At 30.9% G+C, this 16,855-nt stretch overlaps 1 protein-coding gene across 1 annotated transcript; it reads right to left on the bottom strand.

The window, feature by feature from the left end:
• Positions 1-1,122: 1,122 nt before the first annotated feature.
• Positions 1,123-10,728, bottom strand: LOC130903811 (uncharacterized). Its single transcript, XM_057816148.1, has 3 exons — positions 10,678-10,728; positions 8,863-9,111; positions 1,123-1,851 (listed from the first exon to the last, which is right to left on the bottom strand). The coding sequence occupies exons 1-3, from the start codon at positions 10,726-10,728 to the stop codon at positions 1,123-1,125; spliced, it is 1,029 nt and encodes a 342-aa protein (XP_057672131.1).
• Positions 10,729-16,855: the final 6,127 nt, after the last annotated feature.

The raw sequence follows: 16,855 nt of genomic DNA, 5'->3' as shown, positions 1-16,855 counted from the left end.
TCAATTATTTTCCATCATTTAATCGACGAAATCGGTTAACGAGCTTTCCTTTTGTCTCCGGCTTCAAACGACTGCTTTAACGATTGAAAGTGCGAATACTTATTTAATCAACTCAACAAAAAATTATACATTCGCCCTGACCACAGAGTACAAAAGACTTTCAAATTACTCCAAGAAATGTGATTTTGTCTCCTTGTACAATCTTCTTTCCTATTGGATCTTGATATCAACAAAATTGGAAATGAAGAATAATTTGATAGATCTCTAATTGTTTTGGAGCGATTTTATAAAGAGCTTCATGAAATTTTCCCTTTTCTTATATGTATATATAAAGGATGCCAACTATATTTGTTATTATTCATAAATGTTAATGGTATCCCATCATTTTTTTCACAAAATGCACTTCTAGAGGGATAAATCAAAAACTGATTTAGTTCGTTGGAATATATCAAAATAACAAAAAATTATTATACTCTGTGTGTGATTTTTCAAATAAACACTCTAGTAATAATAATTATAGCTAATGTGCAGCATTACCTTCCTTGAATTTTAAATTGAAAATCTTTGCATCAATAAATAGATACTAACCTGGGTCTGGTGTTTGACTTAGTCACATTTCAGATGTCTGACATGACAGTGCATGTTTAACGATTTTCAAATTTAAAATTCAAAATACCATTTAGACTTCAGTGTTACCTAAAGTTTCCCACTGTCCAGTTATCTCCTGTCATTTAAAATGAAATTTTTTTGGAAAAAATGGGCATCCAAAAATACGAATTGACGTGTTCGAGCATCTTCCCTTATTTATTTATTGACGAATTTATTCCTCATAAGAATCTTGTTATCTTTCACGAAATAATTGAGACGCTCTTTACATAAAATTCACTCTGTTTACTAATACTTTCTCACTTATGGTGGTGATTTTCTCTATAAATATAGTTTGTTCCATCTTGTTGAATTGAATTTCCCCGGGCGAGTATTCCCGCGTGATTCTTTCGAATCTCAAATGAAAGACACAATACAAATAAAAACAGTGTATTTCAATATAAAATGAAAACAGAACAAAATAAAATAGAAAACTATATACAACAGATACATAAAATAAATTATATTTTGAACAAACTAGGATGAGTAAGTCACACCTCCCTTAGCTTGACCTTGCGAATCCAAAGTATAATATTGAGGAGCTTGTGCTTGTGTTTGAGAACCTTGTGATCCTTGAGAATAGAAAACTTGTGGTGAAGATTGAGCTCCACTTTCATATTCTTGTGGTAATTGATAGGTATACTGTTGTGCAGGAGCTTGTGCATAAGCTTTTTCTTGATTATCTGCAGCTGAAGCACTTTTCTGGTACTGATAAACTACTGGTGCTGGTGATTTTTGATAAGTCACTCTTTGAGGTGCAGCTGGTTGGTATGTGTACTGTTGAAGTTGGGCTGATTGCTGTGAAGTAGTCAAAGCAGCTTTTTGAGCGAGTTGTTGATAGATTTCTTCGTAATTTGGAGCAGCATTGGCAGTAAACATAGCAGATGGTGATGCGGTATATTGACTTTTTACTGGAGAAGTGTATTGCAGTTTTGGAGATGAATACTGAACTGGTGATGGAGAAAATTGTACTTTGGGCGAAGAAATATATTGTACTTTGGGTTGAGAAGAAGAATCCGTCTTAGCTGGTTGTTCAGAGTTATAATTCACTGGAACATCTCGAGCGGAAGCAGCTTGTCCGGCAATTTGTTTCAAAAGTCCCAAGTTACTGTAGGATACTATCGGACTATTGTAACTAAAACTGGACACATCAGCAGCAGAAGAATATTGGATTTGTTTTTTGGGTTGTTGTGATAGAAATGAGTACTGAAACAAAAACAAATATATTAAACATTAGCTCGCAATTCATTGATTTGAAATTTATAAGAATCATTATCATTATCATTACAGAAGTTATTCACTATCGAATTCAATTTGAAAAGACTTTATATAATTGGTATGAGCAATTTTAAAGTGAAAATGAGGAAAAATAGTTAAGGAAAATGATCAATAGAGACGTTCTTTGACATTAGAAACAGATGGAAAAGTACAAGTGTACAAAAGAATTTGTTAAAAACACAGTTAGGTTACAGAAAGGTTAACATAGCGATGTACGAAGAGAAAGTCCTGAAAAATTAGTTAACGGCTCTCGTCTTCATCATGACAATTAGCGAGCTTTGCTACTATGAATCCTAATGTTTACAGGATTAACAAGACTTATCAGCAAACGAATGCTCTTCGACCTTAGAATGCGAATATCAAGGATGCCTCTGAAGACGGCAGAATAGCTTTTTTTGTTTCTCTAAATGAGAATAAAACGAGTACTGCGTGAAACTAGTTAATGATGTTTGCATGTTTACTTCAACCAACTGATTGTATTTTTTTAGTTAAATTAATCAATATTTTCTTTCATACGTTGCTTTCATGTTTTCTACCTCTTTGTATCCAATTACACCATAGTGTAAATGTGATAATCCACCACGGATAATTAAAATAAATGAACCCGCACATAATGTTTCAGACTAAAAACATTTTTTATCAGTACGCCTCTGTCAACTTTCATTTAACTTGCTCCACAAAGATCATCGACTCTCTAGTGAAAGTATACCATATGTTATAGACTAATTAATACATTAAACGAGTTCCATTCATAATAAATGCGTAGTTTTATCCCAAATTACATTGAAAAGAAAGTTTCCAAGCTTGTCGAGACTACATCACATAAAAACTGGTTAAGCCTGATAAACAAGATGTATGAAAAAGTAATTTTTTATCTGTTCGATTAGAAATAAGATTAAATATCCTTAAGATATAAAATAGCTTGGAGTCAATCATTTTCGAAATAACTACTACTAAATACGTTCAATATTTTCATCATCAATTATCGGCTTAAATTATTTGAAATATATCTGAGCGTCTACAAAATATTAAATTTGATCGAAAAAAAAAAATGAGTGAATCCTTTCATAACTTGTCACTAGGAAATATGGCATTTTGAAATAGGCAGGATTTGCTTCTATTTAATTTTCTCGAATGAGATACCCTATAAAACTTCAACCGATTATGTTAAACTTAGGAGAACGTTTTAAAACAAGCATCCAAAAAATTTTATATCAATTTAATCGCTATGATGGAATAAACAGATTGTAGATTGTTTGGTGAATCATTTGCTTTTCTAGTCGTCATGCACCTAAACCTAAAAAGATTTCTTTTGCATACTCTGCATCTCATCATTTTACCTCTAAACTCGTATCAAAGTAGAAAATTTTTCTGGGAACTTTAATCCAACTTCCCAAAATCTTTTGTGATTGCACTGATCATCATTTTATTATTGTTTCTGGATATCTCGAAAAGTTCCCAAGGCTTCTTAGCAGTTACGGTTATCCATCTTTTAGATTATATCAGACCTATTTTCCTGTTAAAACTCTATCTGAATCTTCAGCCCACTATTCTGTTCGTTCTATATCTTATAAGGCTCTGGTTCAATATATGAAGTCATTGCCTATTTTTTGAAAAGGTTGTCTGCTTCCTCATTGCTTGTGACGTAGTAGCCTTATTAGGATCATTATTATCCTGTTAGCTAGTGCTTTCAGAATTTGATCACACTTCCATGGTATCCAGGGCATACCGTCATTATCTTTCAGAGCCGATTGAATATCCGAGTGGTCTGTCTAGTAAGGTTTTCATCCAAACAATGTGTATTGCTAGCAGCTCTACCTGAAAAATGAATTGCATTTTGATCCAAAATACGCTGGTTCCGCACCAACTGTATTTTTTATGAGCGAATGACGGCTGGTCATTTATTACCACTTCGAATAGGATGTCAGTGCCTATCAATCATGCTATGTATTTGATTTATTGGCTTATCACTGTCCGAAGAAAGTAGAAGAAAGAAGTCTTTCAAAGCAAAATGCGATCCTATCAATGACAAAAGTGAATATGGATAACAAAGAATTTATTCAAATTTAAACAAGATGTATATTGGAAGTTTAAAATTGGGTCTTCAACAATTGTTATAGAGTTATAGTTTGTTGAAAATAATGGTAAACATTAATCATTGCATGTATTTGGAATTCAACAACCAAGGTTAAGATACATTTGATAAAAAAGCTGAGGATAACAGAAAGTGGAAACGTAAAAAACCGGAAAAAAAACTCAATATTAGAGAAAGGGGAATTTTAGATTGTGAGGTGGAAATTGACGAATGATAATTCAAACATTAATATATGAATCATATTCAATATTTCTTTTCCTGAAGCCAATGAACTTCTATAAATTGTCACTCAGTGATTTTTTTGTATTTGTTCCTTCTACGTAAAAGAAATTTGCTTGAATATAATTCGTAGGTTCTTTGATAAAATCTTGATATTCGAAATTTTGAAAAAGTGATGGGGAAAGGAAGGAACCGAAGGAATTATCGACTTCATCTTCTTTAATTGTATATTTAATTGTATACATCCAGTAGAAACTACCAATTAATTAGAAACGATTTTATATGATTATTATTGTAGTACTTGTTGGACCATGAATCAGTATCACGATTTACTGACTGAACTACACATAATCACAGATAAATGCTACGGGAGAAACCATCCCACAATTTGCACAAGTACTGTTTTTTTTTCACTTTCACTGTATCTCTAGGCCATTAGACTTCAGAATAATTGATACAGTGTTTATATACCTTCAGTATTAGTTTCTTGTAACATATGTTTGATAGGAAATAAAAGAATTTTTATGAGAAGTTATAATATTTTGTATAAATTTATGAATAGGGTCACAACAAATATTATAATTTGATCACTAATTTAATAACCAATTCATGAGTAGGTGATATGAAATTTTGAAATTTTCATTTTATATCTGCTCGTAATATTATTATTACTATTATATTGGTTGACGACAAATAAAATTTCTGGTTTTTATAAGCAAAAAACTGAACCAGGTGAGATTGAAAGTTATCGTCATTTATGAAAGTTTGACCATTCAAATAACTCTGCAAAATTTAAAATAAATTTTAATGAGATGGTGCCAAATCAGAGCTATATAATGAGTTTACTTCATCCAGTTTCATTGATTGATATAAAAACATCAGAATTGATCGTTTCTTTCCTCGAAAAGAGTTCAAAAATTATAACAAATTGGTAATCCCACCAAACTGACAGCATGATCTTTTTTGTTGTTTTTTAGACTTCGATGTGGATTGTCCTGGTTCATCGTACTGTACAGAATGTTGATTCTTTGTGTTAAATGAATTTCATTCAATTCGTGAGCTACCCAAATATCAAGCTACTTAACTAGTCTCTTCGCATCGTCTCGAACGATCCTCTTCAATTGTGACATTTATTTGGTCATCATCAACTTCAGTACTCTCCACTTGTTTCTAAAGTTATGTCATGTGACCAGTATCGCAAATTTTCTTTCTCTAGTTAATTTTCAATTAATTTCTATAGAATCCATCTTCAACCCTTACCAAGAGGTCATAATCAAATGCAAATATATTTATTATTAATTGTTTGAATTTCTATGAAATAATACTGAAAAACTAATTCAATTATTATTTGTTCTTTTATATGAAGAATACTTTGAAAAATTGATGAATGATTAGCTAAAAAACTATTATCTAAATTAATCTCATGATAGTGGATACAAGTTATAGTTGAATTTGAATATAAGAATGATACATTTAAATATGAACAAGAAATTTTATGTTAAATTGAAATCCCTTTGATGGGAAACTTCAACTAGCCCACCTCTCTTTATATCAACATTAATGACGATCGCGGCATTCCAACAACTCTTAATCCTCGAAGAGCTACGTTAATCTCAAGTATCAACGGAATCCACAAGAATTTCACGAAGCAAATGCTTGTTAAAGCGATAAAATAATCGGATTACTCTGTACTCCTTGATCTCTCCGTTAATATATCTTGTATGATAGGTAACACGACAAAGCGACGTGACGAATTTAATGCAAGAAAGATCAAAATATCTTCTTTAATATGATTATGTCTCTTCACTGTTTTCCACTGTTTGTTTATAAGATATCTAATTTTAATAAAATCAGGTGATTGATTCCATAATTATCTCAATACATTTCGAATTATGTTTTGCCACTATGAAAACGCGGGGTGAGTTCTATTTCTGACTAATTTGACTCAAAATAAAACGAAAATAATTAATACAATTTTTTGATTTCTTGCTTCGTGGTCAACAGTTAATTAGATAAATTCATTGACTTCAGTCCAAATAAAAATTTTCACGACAAAGTATCTAATCTAACTTATAGATATTTTGGCCTCTTTTATAAAGCTTCTTTGGCCTTATTTTGTTAACTTGAAACTATGAAAATTCTACTTTCTTTTAAACTAGGGATCATTGAAGTATCAAAGACGATATTAACTTACATCTAGGACTACTATTTGTTAGTTGATTTGTTCAGAATTGATGCTGTTGAAGCAAAAAATTATTTTGTTGTATTGAAATCCTCATGATGCTTTATGTTCTCTAGCAAAAGTGAAAGCTCCACAATGGAAATTCAGCATCAATAATCATTCACAAAGCGCTGTATATAACAAAATATGTAACTAATCACAGAATAATATCCCTCACAGATCTTTATAGAGTCGGATGAATATATACTGACATGATAATGATGAAATAACTTAAGAGCCGTGTAATTAAAGTTTGTTGGAGCGACGTTGAATTATATCATTTTACCTACATCTGGATTATGACAGTGAACACTCAAATGGAGCATCTCTCATTAATCTCAAATAGATCTGAAGTTTCCGTTTATATAACTATAAGAGTTTGATTATAGTAACTATTCATTTTGATTAAGTAAATTATCACGTGTTACGAATTTTCAAAATAATTTATTGTTTATTTTCCCAAGATCATCAACTTAATTATGTACGTGTTTGTATAATCTTTCGGTAAACAAAACCAGAGAAGTGATTTTAATTTATAATTTATACTAGAAATGTTTATGACAGATGAATTGTTATTTAAACCTCTACTAAGCAGTGATGAGCTAGCTGTTCTTATGATATTTGATAGATTGATAGGAATAGCGTTTTCTCAATTTGTCTCAATAAAGACATGGTAATCGCAGCATAAAAAGAGACATAGTGAAAATATGGAAAAGATAATCAGATACCCTCCTACAAAGCTCCAAAAAAGGGCGAACCGAATAAAACGAAGCAAATAAAGATTTGAAATAGTGTTGTGTTCAGAGAAAATAAAGGAATTCAATACTTTGAGGTACTATTTAATGACGAACAACTTGAAATCCAAGATACATGTCATATAGTACTAGAAAACGATGTAAGCCTACAACTCATACAAACAGAACCAAGCTCAATAACCAGTTTAGAAGATAAAGAAGGTGAAGTAGCAGGATAGCACAATCAGAAACGCTTCAAAATTTGGGAGAAAGCGTTAAGAAAGTTTTTGTTGAGAATATATAACAGATTGGAAAATAAGTATAATTTTATCACTTTTTGAAGAAGCTGACAAAAGAAACAGCATTTGTTGTACAGACATAATTTTGCCAGACGTGATACTAAAAATTTTCGAGAGTATAATAGAAAACAGACTCAGAAAAATAATATAATATCAATTAGAATAATCGCAGGAATTGAAAAAATACACGAGGGCACGTACTTACATTGAGAAAGATAATATAGAAAAAACTGAAATTAAATTGAAGATATAACTCCGTTTTATAAACATTTAAACACTATTTAATAGCTTCCCAAGAAATCAAATATGGAAAGGTTCACTACAACAAGAGGTTAGAGGGAAGTTGAGAAATAATATCACAACAAGGAATCACGTGAAAAATAATTACTAATATGGGAATCTCCCAATAAAATAGGAATTGAAACCGGCGCTATTCATAATGATCATTGATGATGTATGGATACAAAAGTGAAATAGATATAAATAGGATACGAAAATATGGATTAAACTCCAAGTTTCTCTTCTAAAACTGGAATTAGATAGTTAATGTTTCATAATATAGGAAACATAGAACATAGTAGTAGTAGTAAAAACGCTCCATTTCTCTATTTGACAAGTATCTGAAGAGTATGAAATGCTTGTCTAAATTGACAAACTTTCATTTAACAATGGCATGAAAATATGATTCATTTCTACAAATAATACAAATTTCGATGTAAGAATAATCAAATTTGTGCTTGATGATATAGCTACAGTTTCAATTCCAAACATTAACAAGCTCGTAATTTACTTATTAAGGATTTTATCCTGAAATGTCAGTTCCTGCATTTCACCCTTTCCCGTGCCTTATACGAGGATCTAAATATTAGCAACGATGTGGTGGCATATTTTTAGAAACAGTATCGCAGCCGTCGTAGGAGGATACGCAACAGCTTGCGCCTTAAGGGAGTAGAAACAAGGTTGAAATGCCTACTAAATTCTCTTGCTTGATATTAATTATGCTATTGCTAAAGTCGCTTGTTCAAGAAGACACACCGAGATGGCAAATACAGAACCGGCTTAAGATAAAATTCTCTAAGGTTTTCAATGATGGCAAGAGCGATTCGAAAAACAATGCACCTTAGGCGCTCAAACATAAGTATTTGAAATACCCTTAGATATTGGACATTTTGATGTTCAAATTCTACACTAACTTTCACACCAACACTTTTCCATATCTATGTGAAATGGTGGCCAAAAGCTACCACCCTCTTTTTTTTCAAGTTATTATTTTGAATACATTTTTTAATAACATCATTGCTTTCCAGAAATTATAGTTAAGATAAAATAGTATTTACTGTACATCTGTAGTAATAATACAAAATGACTAACCTTTTGAATTGGAGTTGCAGCAGCAGATGAATATTTTGTTTGCGGTTGAGAATAACTGATAGCTTGTGTTTGTGGAGTTTCGGATTGATAGTACTGTTGAGGCTGATTTTGAGTAGCTAAATATTCGGGTTGCGTTGATTGTTGTGAATATGTCTGTTGCTGATGATATCCGGTATTTGGATCAACTGCTAATCGTTTATCCTTGGGATTCTCTGCTCCGGCCAAAACGGCGAAGGTGACAATGGACATCTGTTAATTAAACAGTAATAATACAAATTTTATTTCCATCGAAATTTTTCACATTAAGTTTCCCAATCACACCTATTATAGTATTTCAAATAGATTTAAACAAGCTAAAGGATATTCATTTACCTTGGAACCAATAATGGATTAAAGAGCTCAACTCTAGGAAATATTTTCGAAAAATTGAGATACAGTATATAAAATTGAAATTTTATTATCAAGTCAGAATGCAAACCAAATGACTTTTTTAAATATCAAGGAACACTGTGAAAGCAAGAAGAGAAAGTGTCATAGAGACAAAGGAGAAATTTTTTAAGGATTCCCATGATCGGTGAAAGGGATTTTCGATTAATTTTGTGATTAGATAGTCCTTTAATGGGTGACGTTTAATTCTCATTATGACGGAAAATCTATTCAAAATCAAGTTTTTATTTTTTGAGAGAAAGATTGTTCTTTAGAAAACCCTTACAAGCTTTTTTTAGTAAATTCTCAGTCTTATTCCATTTAACATTAAAATGTATGAAATTTTAAACTGCGAAATGAATTTTTTCTCACAAGGATCAAATCAATAAATATTACTTAACCTATAGTCTTCTTTTTTTTTCGAAATCATTTTTATAATAAAAAAAGCTCAAATCCATGCATTTTTCTGGTCGAAAACTCAGCAGGCTTTACCATCGATAGCTAAAAAAGTATGAATTATATATGAATATAACATGTTTTGGTCTAAAACGACTCATTTATTGATTTCTGAGGTTGGTTTACCGAGAAGGAGGGGCATTCGCCCTCATCTAACTTTTCAATCTTGAGGTTTCCACCACTTCAATGCCTAATTTCCTGTGTGTTGTTCGAAGAATTGCTAGCCAAACATTTTTTGGTAACGGGAGAACTAGCTGGAATTGTGAATTATCGTAGAACTAGATGAAAACATAACCTCGAAATGTGAAATTTGTATTCAGGTTTAGGAAACAATTCGAAAGAAGAAAAATCTGGAGAAATGCCTCTATTTGTCAGCAAGATGTATGTACAAATGTTTGTACAAATTTTCAAATTATATTCAAAAATAAATCACATACTCTATGGTTAATCAAAATCTAAACTATTTAAAATAATGAAAGCATTGAGTACACTATGAAAAACTAATAAATCAGGAAGAATTTTACAATTTAGTTCGCAGAAATTTCAAAACACTTATGTATGTGTTTGCGCTTGAATTATATCTAACTTTTGTCGATCAATGTCATAAATTAGATGGAATATTCATTTATAATCATTTAAGAAAAATAATTAGTTCATTACAAACAACAAACGGATTTATATCATATTCGTTTGATCATGAATAGATAGTAATAATCATAAATTCATTGATCAATTCTGAAGAAATAATAACCGATAGACAATAATCGATTTGAAGAAAGACATTTGAATATAACATAAAAAAAATTGATCTAAGCGCACCAAGTATAAAATATAACATATCCATTGAACACGTTAATAAAAAAACATGAACACAAAATAAACAGAACATATACACATTGCACTTAATCATTCAAATAATAATAAGTTACTCACGCAAATGAATCTCATGATGGTATGTAAAAGTACCAGAGACAGAATATGCATTGTTGAGGGGATTCTCCGGGTTTTATATGCCTGTCGTTTGTTGTGATCTCCTTTCTCTTACCATCGCTTTTTTTTATAAAAGTACTCTTCTAGCGGACGAGGGACTAGACCGGACGTGATTTAGATCTTTGCTACAATTTTTTTTGTAATTACAGCATACATTTAAGTCAACTAATTATGTTTATCAGGATATCTTGTCAATTTTTTGGTAAAAGTTAAAAGGAACGGAACCAAATCATTTTATAAGATAGATTTCGTTCGAATATAATGAATACATTTTAAATAATAATTTCTAATAGATTCAAGTCACTTGAGGTCTACAAATATTTTTTTACCAATTTCTAGGAATTAGGCAAATTTTGACTCTATGACTCCAAATATTCCGTATACTATCTCTCTAGATATTTGAGAAACATTCTAGAAGAAATTGATAATCGCGCTTTGCTTGGTATTTTTTTGGTAAATTAGATTGTAATATTAAAAACAAATCTGTACTCATTTTGATACATTTTGTCAACCAATATTTGTTATAACAGCTTCAATTTTTAAATTAGGTCTCAATCTAATACTTCCTTCCATATTATATTACGGGTATGTCGAGGATTTTCATTTGGAAGATAAAATTTTAACGTAGTTGGCCTTTCAACTCGAAATAATGCTACCCCAACAGATTAGTTTGCCCTTGGAAGCAGCGATCAGTCATGGCAAATGCAAATCTAACGAAAAATTGGTAAAGCTGTACCTCTTTGGCAGATTTTGCCTTCATAAACTTGTTACCATGTATCTTAGATAAGTACATAGTCCTTATGATACGTCTAAATCACTCAACAACATTATCAACACAATATTCTCAATTTAAGTTTGTGTGATGGCAAGACACTATTGAAAAAATGCTGTTCTGAATTCAACTGCTTCTGCTCGTTGATTATCCACGGAGCAATAGCTATGGTAGATTTTGCTTTTAATTAGTTTTTTCATCATCTTAACAGATACCGAATATTTCACCAATGAGATTGTTGCTTGAAATGATTCTACGTCAATGCAATTTTTTCCATAATATTTAGGGTCAAGTCGCCGTTTATTTAGTGAATAATAAAAAAATTGTCGTTTCTCTATATCAGGTATGACCAAACTTTTGGGATCCGTAAGTACATGAAGGGCATATCATATGTAAAATTTGGGCAAACAAAACAAGGTCACATTTGGAATTGAAAATTTCTTTTGAGAATGATCGTTAATAAATTCCTTGCATATTGGAAGCAAATAATGATCCGTAATAAAGAATGAAAAAATGTATAAACATTAGAAAAAAATGAAATTATTCATGTGGTAAATGGAATTTTCAAATTAGTAGTAAAACAGAGAGTGAAAGTAATTATAAATAAAAAATTTACATACTCGTAGCAATTTTTTTACTTTCGATTAAATATTATTATGAGCCAGAAAAACTTATTCATTCCGTTCACCTCCAACCTCCTATTTTATTAATGAAAATGTTTAGTAAATATTAGTAAAACCGATAATGTTCAGTGCGAAAGAAATATAGAGGTTTCCCATGTTCACTTTATAGGAAAACATACAAAAAGAAAACTACAATATGCGAAGTATGTATAACTCATTGTATTCTATAGATTCAGCCCTAACTCCTTGAAATCGTAGTGTTGTGCTTGTTAGGATTTTGGATAAGGTAACAGTGTATTTATGAGAAAAAACTAAATACGTTATCAATTGGAAGATTATTTTATTTCTATTAGAGTTTCGGAGGTATGTCAATGTTAAGGATCGGAGAGAACTAAACTACCAACCTCCTAACCTTGATATATTTTTGGATTTCATTATCAATTTTACATAAACCTACACCTGGTTTTATGACGTGTAGCTCGAAAACCTTTTTTTTTTTTCTTTATTTTAGAAAATACGAAAATATATTCCTTCACAAGGTTAAAATTTTCCCAAAATCATTTTAATATTATTATTAAAAAAGTACAATATCTTAAAAGTATTTGCATTCAAGATTTCCACACTACTTGATGCAAGGAATTGTTATACTGCATGTCCAACATCTGGATACAATTTATTCCCACGCAAGAATTCCATCAGGGATCTGAATAAAAAGTAATCTAACGAAGCAAGACTCGGACTAAATGCTGGATGTGGTGAAACTTAAGTTCTTCGATCTTATTCGACTTAATTTTCGCAGCGTATAGTTGGCATTTTCTTGTTGTAGGAGAACTTGTTTTCTGTTAACTGAACCTAGCTAATTGTCTAATAAAACCTCATAAATCATATCTCCACTATCTGAAATTGTTTCGAAGTACACTAAACCTACATAATTCTACCAGACATACAACAAGACTTTCCGCTCGAATCGACCTCTTTTTGCATGATTAGATTGCACGATTTGACATATTCTGGTTAATTAGATATATCCATTTCTCATCACAAGTTTAATCAATGGATGTGGACCCAGATCTGTTTACGTACCTTTGAATTGAATCTCTGTTAATTCGTGTGGCATATGATATCTTTAGAAGGCCTAAGAAAGTCCGATAATCGGTGAGCGCTGGTACTAGGTTGATTTTCTACTACTTTCCTTGTAACTTCAATATCCTATGCAGGTGAACGACTTGAGCGCAAACGAACTTCATGCGTCGAATCTCCACTCTTGAAGCAAAGAAACTATTTGTTTCAATTTTCTTGGAAAGTTCTTCTACATAGACTACAACATACTTTCTGAGAATAAAGAATCGATTCCTTTTTCTAGTTGTCATTTCATGAAGTGATTATAGCAGATTTGATACCGGTCTTGAGATTTTCTGGGTAAAAGATTCGAAGTAGTATTATTAACCTTTGAGCAATGTTTAGCGGCGTACACTCTACTAATAAAATTAGGCAACACAAAATTTATACAAACTATAAAAAAATTCATTTTCATTATATTCTAATAAGTTTTATTTTCCATTGGTGACGAAACGGCTACCTCAAACCAATTTATATTTATAGATTTTATGTATTTTTCCCTTGAGAATCCAGAATTCAGTTTCTTTGCAAATATGTTGTTTATATAATGGATGGGTGGTTGCCATACGCGTTGTTTAATTTATTAAAAAATGTAAAATAGAATGTGATAGAACATCAACAACGTATAGATACTAATAAATTTTCTTCCGTGATAAGCGAAGCGTAGAATTTTGTTTGAGGAACAATGGAGTGTATATATAGCCAACTTAATGTATTTTTGGTAATTTATATCAATCGATGCACGATTTCTATACATTCTTGTGCAACCATGCAACTACAATTTTCAATAGTTAAAGAGGGTGAAAGGCATTTACAATACATTCACAATATTATTGTGTACTTTGCCTCTAAAATTATCATAGAGTTGTCAAGTTATCTAAGAGGAAATTATCAATGAATTAATTATTGGATGAGAAAAATGATAGAATCCTAAATTATACTTATTGACAAATTATCATTTCAAATGCTGATTTCTCGAAACCTTTATTAAATTTTATAGAATATGCATGGTGTTTCCATAAGGTTGAAATATGACTACACTCTTGGGGTAAAAAGTTGTTTTAACCCAATTAATTATATCTGGAATCGTACTGATGAGTTGGTTTTTGAAATATAATGATTTTAAAGGAATGGATTATCTTATTGTTTGTCATGGTATGTTTCGGTAATCGTAAGTCAATTGTAGATGTCAAAAATTATCATCTTGTTCTAAAAATTCGATGACAATTTTCCAAACAATCGACTAAAAGATATCAATTTTTTCTACATATCTTCTTTGGAAATATAGTTAATTTGTAATAATAGTTTTGAAATCGATTGTGATGAATTATTGTTGTGGTATTCATTCTCTTCTACGAAGTTTCTAATTTCCATCCAAGGTTTTTTATGCTTCTGGGAGTAGTAGTCCTTTAAATGAAAGTCGAAAAATGGAACAAGCCTGGTAAATCCTGCAAAGTATTTTTTGTTTATATCCCCGAGAATATGCTACCTATTTAAAAAATTTGCGTTTGAGCAATATATGAAGATCAGTTCAGAAGTTATTTTTTTTTAGCAGCTTTCATACTTTTTGTAGTGACGAGGTTAAAACAAACATTTTTCTCTAGTTTTTCAATTCTTTGATCTCTCTATCTGTACTTCGTCTTGATTTATCTTAATTTCAGGGCTCTTTCAAAATATCTTCCGATAGGGATCGGAATAGGCCAGGACTTTAAACTTTTAATTGTTTTTCTCTATCAAAAGAGACCTAAAATTCAGATAAATCATCACAAAAAATCCAGGATTGGATACCGAGGATAATTGATTAATTCCTATAAAATTTGTGACAAGGGGTGTAGAAACACGTCATGCCTCAAATATTTGACTGTAAAGACACATTGTAGATGGTACTGCCATATTTTTCCCTCTTGCGTGCTGTTATAAATGAGAAACAACAATTATTGGGATCGTAAACGTGAATTCTTGTCCGTTAATAAGTAATAATCTATAACACAGAATAGTCATGCTCTGTAAATTGCTGGAATTCGACGTATTTTTTTGAAATATGAGAATATGACTTCCGTGACCTGTGAATTTCGCTTAGAGTGAGAGCTTATTTATTACAAACAATGCAACACCCTGTATTTCTTGAACGACAATAGTTATCACACATGCGTCTTAAAATGAAGTGACGAAGTGTATTTATAAGTCTTGGTAATCCAGATAATCGCTACTAAAAAAGAATATTATATTTATACAAAATATGTCTATGTCTTTGTTTAAGTTATCTTCATGAATCTCATCGATGGTAAAATTAAATGTAAAAACAATATTTCACTTTCATTGTGAAGGCATTGTTTGAATTCGAAACAATAGGAATCCCATTCCATACAATCTGATAGAGAAAATGTAATTTGGTTCAGTTTTCTAGTAGTTACGTAAAGAAAATAATTTGATGTAATGTTACATGCCTTTTTATTTTGCTACTTGTATAACATCGGTATATTCAAACCAAAACACTTGATATTTTCATATAGTTTACTGAATGCATTTACATATTTCTTCAATTCTTCTCGCGACTAAAATTAACAGCAGGTTTTGAAATTTTGAAAATATTTATAATAGAGAAGCCCATGATGCTTAATATGCAGGCAGAAGCCTGGAATAAAAAATAGTCCTATAATGTTCTTACTTCAAGAGCCGGGGGAAGCGTCTACAGATTTTCAAAATTGTAAATAAAGCAGCGAATGTATTGTTAAATGGCACATCAAGTGAACTCTACATGTCTGTAGGTAACGCAAAGAAGTAGAGAATTTTTGAAAGTGTAAAATCCCTAAGTGCGCTAAGTGAATCTATGTTTTCATTTTCATATAATCCAGTTTTTTATTGTTCCTTCTCTTAACCATCACACTTGACCTCCTCAAAAATATAATGCCCTATATGTTCTCAACAAAAAGATGAAATTAACACGGGTCAATCAATACCTTCAGTTTATAATTGGAGTACAAATTAGTGATCTCATTTTTGGAATCAAAAAGAAAAGTGTCTAAATGTGATAATTTAACTTGGGAGTTTTTTGAAATTAGATTCCAAAAAAGTTAAAGAACTGTTAAGATCCAGCAAAGCTTCAAGCATGATTATCATACAAGATCAATCCAAAACTTTTTATAATCTAAAGAGATACTGGACTAATATATTGAGGTTATTAATTGGTTTTTTGTTTGCACAATATTTATATTATTAACGTAACAAGTTTACCTACTTTGAACGTTTCAAAATATTTGCCTTCAATTAGTATACTCTTCACGAGGATTTAGTGTTTTGGAGTTCTCATGGAAACTGACATAATCATAGTTGAATATTTCTACAAAATTGGTCAAATAATTGGTTTCACAGCACCTTATTGTAAAAAAAGGAGAATTGTGATATATTATATAAAAATCTTAATGATATTCTATATTATTTTCACAGTTTACTCTATGATGAATCGTTATTACGGATTTTGGAAACAATGCAGCTTGATACAAATAATCTTGGATTTCATACAAGGTATGGGACAATCGATTTTCTTCATAGTAGGATCCATCAAAGCGATTTACAACTCTGATCAATGGTATCTTGTATATAGTAT

The sequence above is a fragment of the Diorhabda carinulata genome, chromosome 2 (genome assembly GCF_026250575.1).
Source record: "Diorhabda carinulata isolate Delta chromosome 2, icDioCari1.1, whole genome shotgun sequence".
NCBI lineage: Eukaryota > Metazoa > Arthropoda > Insecta > Coleoptera > Chrysomelidae > Diorhabda > Diorhabda carinulata.
This window is presented reverse-complemented; position numbering and strand designations above follow the sequence as displayed.